Source organism: Vanessa cardui, chromosome 2, assembly GCF_905220365.1.
Source record: "Vanessa cardui chromosome 2, ilVanCard2.1, whole genome shotgun sequence".
Taxonomy (NCBI): domain Eukaryota; kingdom Metazoa; phylum Arthropoda; class Insecta; order Lepidoptera; family Nymphalidae; genus Vanessa; species Vanessa cardui.
The window spans coordinates 10274601-10283865 of record NC_061124.1 but is presented as its reverse complement, the minus strand read 5'-3'; the positions used below and the strand labels follow the sequence as shown (position 1 = coordinate 10283865).

Below are 9265 nucleotides of genomic sequence, written 5' to 3'. Positions count from 1 at the left end.
TAGAGAACTTTAAATACAACTCATTATCGTACGAACGGCTTGCATTTAAGATACAAAATCAGTAACATTGAAAAGTCTCATGTAAATTAATCATATATTTGCGTTAACTTTGTGGTAGATCTGATTAAGGCTATTAAGTGGTGATATTTGATTCCTATCGTTAAATTATCACTAACTTAAAAGGCGGATTGTTACTTTACTATAATTTACTGCAGTATCATCATTATACTATTAGTATTATTTGTACATAGTAAGTATAATCGTTTACCGCTATCTGTCCGTATGTATGTTTAGAATTTTAATATCTGTCTAGGGATTTTGATGAGGGTTTTTCAACATTGTGTTACTGTTTGTTTTCAATATTGTATATTTTCAAAAGGTCTTAAAAAGGCCACGATGGTATATGTATATCTCTTAGGGATAACAACAATAAAAAAAATTATATCCTTTTATTTTTTACGAGATATAATGCCTATTTTCGCAACGACTTTAGGCAATACAGCAATAATCCTTATCTGATTAAGTATCTTAAATAAATTGAGCGTTTAAATTAGATCAATAGGGCCCTCTACGACATGTAATGTAAATAAATGATTTCGAAGATATTACAGATCTATAACAAAACAAAAAAAAAAAACAAACAGCGACTTAGCGATTTAAATTGTCGAATGACAAGAAAGCTGTGAACGGCGTTTCGATTCAGGCATGCTGTAGTATATTTATTATCAGTTTGGATACAATACCCATGCACAGCCGGGGCGGGTCGGGTACATAAAATATACATCAAAGTATTATATTCAAGTAAAATCACGTTTGAATGGTTATGTTACAGTTAAATTAAATATAAAGCTTCCACCGAATATAAAAATAAATTCTACCGAGAAAAACCGATAAGAAACTCAGTAGTTAGTTAGTCTTTGCCATCAATTAATTAATTGTGTAAGTCTGTAAATTACAATTCAATTATTTATAATACGTAAAAGTCATCAAAAATAGACGCGGTGTTATCATTATTATAATATTTAGGCGAGGTGCACCTATGTAGAAGGCCTCCGGTGTTGCAGATGTCCATGGGAGTGAGATGGGCCTTCAGCTCATTTAGCAGCGATTGAAAAAAAAAATTAACACATTTATTTTAAATAAGCTCAGATACAATTAATCGGAGAAAGTGGCTTCGGAAAATACATATTTTAATCGTAAGATATGTTTGGAGAGCGTCGATAATATCGATTTTGAATTTCGAAACCGGAATGCTTTACACACATTTATGTCGAGAAAATTATGCGAATGCGTTTAGAATTACAGTTGATGACATTTGTTTTGCTTTGTTTTTACTTGTTTAGACTAAATTTTATTTCAAGCATTATGACAACTGGAGTATAATAAAAAAAAAAAAAAACGCGCGAAATTTATTATTTTTCTTTTTCCATTAATTTTTCTTTTCGCGCGCGGAATGTTAGACCGATATTAGCGCTACTTGTAATTTGTTCAAAGTGTTATTTGGGATTAATTTGGTAACTAAGTAATTTACTTCAATATGTACGATTTGATGACTTTTTTGTGTTAAGATAAATTCGAGGTAAGAATATTTTTGGTTTGTTAGTAAATTAATAAATTGTTTAAAGTTATTTATATTCTCGTCATTTTAATCTATTTCGCTAGTAGTGAGTAGCTACTCCAAACCCCTGTGCGTTATAAATCACAAGTTGTCATTCAAAATAATAATATTATTTATCAATGATAAAATTAGCATGAAATTAATGAGATCTCATTTTATCTCATATTGTTATATGGCCTGGATTAAAAATGACTATTATTATTGAGACATTTATCACGACGATTATCACATTTCTTGTAATAATAAAATTGCAATTGTTATCACTTAAGACTTTTGATTGATTGTATTGTAATACTACAATACAGAGTACTGATGCTTAGTGGTAAAATATTGACGAGAACGGATGAAACTAAGGGAGACCTGTGTCCTAAGGCAACCTGACTATAAATCCAGTAACCGAATATTTTACATATTACTAAAATTTATTAAACTACATTCGTAATTACGACAGTATCGTCATAAGTTATTCATAAGTATTTTAGTCAACAAATAAAGGCTTTTATTAGGATTTATTAGTTACGACACATTTTCAGTGCACTGTAAATCACAACATATGAATCACATTATTCATTGAATTTATCAATAATAATAAGTATGAAAGGACAGATTTAGATCTATATTTATATTATTTGGTATATTTTATAGACAGTTTATCAACGTTATTGTTCGGTTTTCAATTTTCAATGACATAGCCTCACTATAAAACAGGTATAGCGCATTAATCCAAACCATTATGCTGGTACCACCAAATGAAAAACAAACACAAACTCGTGGTACGATTTTTTCTTATAATAATCAAACAAAGGCATTCATTAACAACAAATACTATTAGATGTGATTGTAAGATTGTTTATCTGTTTCTTAAGCTTAGACGTCTTAGCTTATTAGGGAAACAGATCATATCAAACAAAATCTATTTTCATGTGCTCAGTATCTCTCGATAATATGCTTTACCGATCGAGAATGACGTATTGCGTCGCAATGATTTGGTGTTTAGATTCAAATTTTTAGAATACGTCAATAAATATGCCAATTTTTTTAAAACAGTATGCATTTCTGCTAAGTCCTTATATTTGAAATAAATCAACTAAAATATTATTATAAATCAACTTCTCGTCCATTTCGGTACAAATGCTATTTTTCATGGTGAGCAATTCGGTTTTAGAAGAGACTCGTTTTATTCGTTTTATTTATCTAAAGCATTCGATTGTGTAGAACACGAAACGCTTCTTTATAAGCTCAAATATTACGGTGTTAAAGGTAAATCTCTTGATCTCATTGCTTCATATTTAAGTCAAAGAATCCAGCAAGTTTTCATTAATGGAATAAAGTCTTCTGGATCTACGTTAAAAATGGGAGTTTCACAAGGTTCAATTTTGGGTCCCTTTCTATTCCTAGTATATATAAATGATCCTTTCTATGTTAAGGGTATTTTTGATATAGTGTTGTTTGCTGACGATACTTCGCTGATTTTTAAGGTTGACAGAAAAAAAAATTACTATGACGATGTGAACGGTGCATTATCACACAATTGGTTTACAGTAAATAATTTAGTTTTGAATGCTCAAAACTAACAAAAATGTGTAGTTTTTACCCTACCTAATGTTAGCAAGCAAAATTATAATATATCTTTAAATGGTTACCGTCTTGAAGTAGCTGATACTACGGTGTTTTTAGGAATAGAATTGGATTCCAGACTTCAGTGGACTTCTCATTTATCATCCCTAACAGGAAGACTTAGCTCCGCAACATACGCGGTTAGAAAAGTTAGACAACTAACTTATATTGATACCGCTAGTTTAGTTTATTTTGGTTATTTTCACAGTATTATGTCATATGGCATATTGCTTTGGGGTAACGCTGCAGATATTGAATCTGTCTTTATTTTACAAAAGAGAGTTATCCGGTTTATTTATAATCTTGGAGCTAGAGACTCTCTTCGGGATGTTTTTAACAAAGTGGGAATACTCACTGTTGCGTCGCAATATATTTACAACAATATTATGTATATTCACAGTAACATTGATCACTTTGATAAAGTCAGTGATAATCATTGTATGTGCACTAGGAGTAAGGATAAGCTTATAACGCCAAGTTTCCGACTCCGCAAAGTCAATAAATCCTTCTTGGGGCAAGGTATCCGTTTCTATAATAAAATTCCGCAGACATTTTTAACTTTGCCGTTTAGTAAATTCAAATCGTTTGTAAAAAATACATTGGTAGAAAAAGCATATTATTCGATACAAGCTTTTATAGATGATAAAAAAGCGTGGAGTTAATACCTGTTGACTTCCAAGCAGGATACATTAATTTAAATAATTGTATTTAATTAACATGACGTTGTATTTTTTAAATGTTAAAAAAGAGTAACTACTGAGTTTCTTGCCGGTTCTTCTCGGTAGAATCTACTTTCTGAACCGGTGGTAGCTTCACTTAATTGTAAAATGACAATTCAAAAGTGCTTATAAAAGCCTACTTGAATAAAGTTTATTTTGATGTGATTTGATTTGAAAAGGTACTAAGAGTTTAAGACTTGATTAAGGAATGTATTTGAAAACTCACGAAGGTTTTCTTTCTCTTTCTGTATGTTAATATTAAAAATATATCGGTAAGATTTATTAGACTCCTTTATCTGGATTTACACTCCTAGCAATCGGGGCTAGTGCCATGAAGGCAAACTTTAGAGGATAAGAAAAATGTGTACATAAACCTTAAGGCAAGAGAAGAAGAAGCTAAGAGTCAATCCGGCATGGCAAACTATATTGACTACATAAATTTCTTAAAAATATTAAATTGCTTACGAATAACTAATCACGGCTGTCGACGTATTTGCAGATGAATAACCAAAAAAAATGTACCATAGGTATTCTATTGTTCTTTAAGTTAAATTAATTGACGGAACGGCTCTGTGTATATCCGTTTGCATATCCATATCGTGTATTCTATCCTAGAATTTTTCACCGCATACACAAAACGCAGCTATTCTGATGATTGCCCATGACATATACAGGGTTATTGGTAATTCGACGTACATCCGCTAAGAGGTGATATTTGCAATAATTTTAACCCCCATATGCATAATCCAAAAAGGGGACAAGTGCGAGTTGAACTCGCGTGAAGAGGGTTCCGTACGATGTTAATATCTCCTAAAATATTGGTCATAGAATTCTCATTGTAGGCTTATTTTTTCCATTAAATATTCATCTACAAACCGATTCAACAAAACTTAAGATTGGAGTTAAAAAATATGTTCTCCCACACATTCCACCTGCAAATGTAAGTTGGAACGCACAATATTGAGTGATTTAGTATGTTATTTTAATATAATGGACTTCTTATAGGTTTTCCTATAATCTATAAGGAGAAAACTAATTTCTGTATTTTTTTCAAAATTTTAGGTTCAGTAGTTTCGGAGATAAGGGGGGTGTAATGGTCAATTTTCGTCTATCTTCTTGAATAACTTGGAAACTATTTATTTTAAAATTACAAAAAAATACTTTTATAATCTTCTCAACAAGACCTTTCATTTGATATGCCACACGAAGCAGTTTTCAGAATTTTTTTTTTAATTTTTCCCCTTCCCCCCCAAATAAGACCCCCCATATACAGATTTCATCTGCTCACGTCACACCTCTGTATTTGGGTTACAGGAATTGATATGTGTACAAAATTTCAACTTAATCGGTGTAATAGATTCGGAGATAAATAAGTTTCATAATGAAATTTTTAGTTTTTAAGGCCTTTTTGAAAAAAAAAAAAATTAAATTATATCGTTATCCGTCTCCCATTTTTAAATTTGGGCTGATAATGATTGTTTAGATATTGACAAATATCCAGTGTTTATTCGTTTTTATAAATCAGAAGAAAAAAATAGATTTTTAATGATATTTCTTCTAAAAACAGTTTTGATATTGCATTTCTGACAAATTTTGAAAAAAGCTAGAAAAACATCAAAACTCAAAAATGATTCACTTTTGGATTATGCATATGGGTGTTACAATTATTGCAAATAGTCACTCCTATCACCTCTTAGCGGATGTACGTCGAATTACTAATAACCCTGTATATAAGCAAAGTCTGAGATATTTCTAACGATACTTAGAATCTTACAAAGCTACTTACTACGTAACTTAAAATACAAAAAAATATTCAACAAAATGCTATTTATTTCAAAAGACCATTATACTTGTTTCTATTGGTATTGATCTTAAATTGTTGTTACAAAGAAACGAAATTTCACAACGTATTAATGTTTTCTGATGTAATATCTTTGCATCCTCAAAATATAGACTTTTTGGTACACCGACGAATTGGTTTAATCGGAAACCGATAGTATTTATCGTAGATTCCATCCCACAATAACATCCTTTTCTTCAACAAAGGTCCTCTCAATTCCAAAGTTGTATTAATTAACATATGTGGTGACCAGTCCGTGCCTACTGGCTGCCATGCTGGTAGATTAGAGTCAGATGGTACTGGGTTTCTGAAAAAAAAAGCATTTTAAAGTCTCTGTTTTCATCATTACAACAATGGGAATTATCACGAATGATGGTGTTGATATTACTAGCATAATGTATCACCACATTATATGTCATAATTAATTTGTATTAATCAGCTTTCTAAGTATTTATTTTTTAATTCTCATGTTGTTGAAGTCGCAATGGCTAGTTAGCAAGTTCAGTTAGATCGTTTAGATGCGATCCGATAGCAACAATTACTTAATGACAACGTACAATACCGTGCGATTTGCAACTGAATTTTTGATTATATCGTCGGTCTATCGTTATAAGTTGTTAAAATCATCGATATGCAACTACTACTAACGTACTGCTATTTTGGCATTCGTCAAACAGCCGCGTAATTATGAAAATATGTCAAATATAATGTAATTGTAACCAACCTTTACTCACAAAATTATCTTATTATAATATTATATTATACTACATTAAATACTACATGATGAAATTTGATGAAAATGTGAACAAGAAGACTTGAGTAGTACTCACCCAGATGTTATAAAATTCAACCACAATTCTCTTATAATCAATTTCATCTTCTTATATTCAGGCGAAATGGAATTTTCGTCCCTCAAAACTTCGTCTAAAACAGCTTCAGTTTGAGCACAATGATGTGCTCCGCGAATATTAGTATGTGGAATTATAGGGGTATCGTTGTCTACAAACGAGTACTCGTATAAATATATTTGGTTATTTCCATTTTCCACTTGCATCTTTACTGATCTCAGTGTTGGGTATGCAAAAATAACATCTGTGAAGTAGTTGATATACTCTAAAATTGTTTCTTCTCCTACCTTTTTGTCACCGAAATAGAAATGTTTAATTTGATTTGCTACTTGTTCTTTTTCATTTTCAGTAGCGAACTTTAAATCGGACGGAAGAAAATCTGAGAATTCTACATTCATCTGATCCTTCCAAGTGTCAAAAAGAGGCAAGCGGAATAATCCTTCCATTTCAGCAAATCCGTACAACATGGGATATTTCTTATAGTTACCAGACTTTAAAATCTGAACTGGATTATCATCAAGAAATTGTTCTTGACCCACAAAACGCTCCACACATGGAGACATCAAAAAAATTGAATCTTTCCTTTCCATGACATTTGGTAAATTTATTTCTTCAATGGATACTGTTTTATAAAATTCTTCTAAAGCGTTGAAGTCATCCACATTTTCGAAATTAAGCATTTTTGCATACTCCTTAGCGTTTTTAATGGGATCGGATTGGATACTAAACGCTGCAGTATTTGCACCACTCTCTGGGATAACCCTTTTAAACAAACCTTGTGCCATTTTTGATATCATTAGAAGATCTACCGAGGATGAACCAGCACTAAAACCTGCTATTGTGACTTCAGCGGGATTTCCACCAAATTTAGCAATATTTTTGTTAACCCAACGTAGTAAGGCAACTTGATCCTTCATACCAGCATTACCGGGTACATCTTTTGTGCCTAAACAAAGGAATCCGTGTGCTCCCAATCTGTAGTTAAAAGTAACTGCGATGATTCTGTTACTTTTTACCAAATTTTTAGGCTGAAACATGTTTCCCGCGCCAGTAAGATAAGCGCCCCCGTGGACATAAACGACGACTGGCAGTTTTGTATCAATTTTTTCTGGGACGTAAATATTAGCTATTAGACAATCTTCTGGAAATATTGCACCACTTATATTCATCAAGTTTAACTGTGGACACATAACATTCTTTTCCACGGCTTCCAACGGTTCAGACCAGGTCGGTGGTTGTAGAGGAGCCTAAAAAAAACAATTTATATACAATATACATATATAGTAACCATTTTGAAACATGTCACAGCTAATTGTAATACATAACATAACATTGAAACAATATTTTTTGTGCTTTAAATTACCTTGAATCTGTCCCGCCCAGTCGGTGCCGTGGCGTACGGTATACCGTTGAAGACAAATACACCTTCATTCACATCTTTATATCCACGCACGGGGCCCTGATCCAGCTGCACTAAGCGAGATTCAGGATCAGCACAAAGTACTGAGTATAAAAGACAAGAAAGTATTGCAAGCCAAAACATGTTCACACTGCAGGTTTGTACCGCAGACACTCAGTGACTGAAGACTTGCGAAGTAGTTATAAATGTTATCCCCGAATAGAGAACTTTAAATACAACTCATTATCGTACGAACGGCTTGCATTTAAGATACAAAATCAGTAACATTGAAAAGTCTCATGTAAATTAATCATATATTTGCGTTAACTTTGTGGTAGATCTGATTAAGGCTATTAAGTGGTGATATTTGATTCCTATCGTTAAATTATCACTAACTTAAAAGGCGGATTGTTACTTTACTACAATTTATTGCTGTATCATTGTTATGATATTATTATTATTTGTACATAGTATAAAATAAAGTCGCTTCCCTTTGTCTGTATGTTTAGATCTGTAATTAACGTAAACGGATTTTGATGCGTTTTTTAAAACAAATAGATTTATTAAAGTGGAAGATTTATATGTTTTATATAAACACACTATAGTAGAGAAACGCTGGTTGTTTTAGAGGTTTCTAAAGTAATGTCGTAAATAAACACATTTTTGCACCTACATGGCAAATGCTGGCAGAACGCTACGATAGATCAAAATAATGTACTATAATATTATTTATTGTACATATTAAAAAGGTCTACAAAAATGGGCGCGAATAGTATAAGTCTATCTCTGAGGGCTAACCCAAAATAAAAAAAATATCCTTTATTTTTAGTTTTTACGAGAATAAATTATTAATTTATTTTCGAAACGATTTTAAGCAATACAGCAGTAATCCTTCTCCAATTCCCTTACATTTGTGCTTTTAATATAAATCAATATGGCCCTGTACAAAATGTAATTTAAATAAATATTTTCAAAGATATTACAGATTTAAAAGGCGGACATAGAAGTTTTTATTTTTTGTCTAGTGACAAAAATGCTGTAAACTTTGTAAGTCATTCTGCAGTATATTTATTATTCGTATAGTACCAAAATGCAGCCGAGGCGCGTCGCTGGTTACATTATATAAGTTATTAGCGACCCGCCCTGGCTACGCACGGGTGCATTACTGATACTAAATATTACAGAATTTGTTCATTTACGACATCACATTACAAACTTCTCAAA

The 9265-nt window shown here is 31.8% G+C and overlaps 1 protein-coding gene across 1 annotated transcript; it reads right to left on the bottom strand.

Moving 5' to 3' along the window:
* Nucleotides 1-5791: 5791 nt before the first annotated feature.
* LOC124542545 (cholinesterase 1-like) lies at nucleotides 5792-8262 on the bottom strand. The gene is made up of 3 exons (XM_047120487.1): nucleotides 8006-8262; nucleotides 6625-7889; nucleotides 5792-6101 (listed from the first exon to the last, which is right to left on the bottom strand). The coding sequence occupies exons 1-3, from the start codon at nucleotides 8183-8185 to the stop codon at nucleotides 5897-5899; spliced, it is 1650 nt and encodes a 549-aa protein (XP_046976443.1). The 5' UTR covers nucleotides 8186-8262; the 3' UTR covers nucleotides 5792-5896.
* Between the last annotated feature and the right edge of the window lie 1003 nt (nucleotides 8263-9265).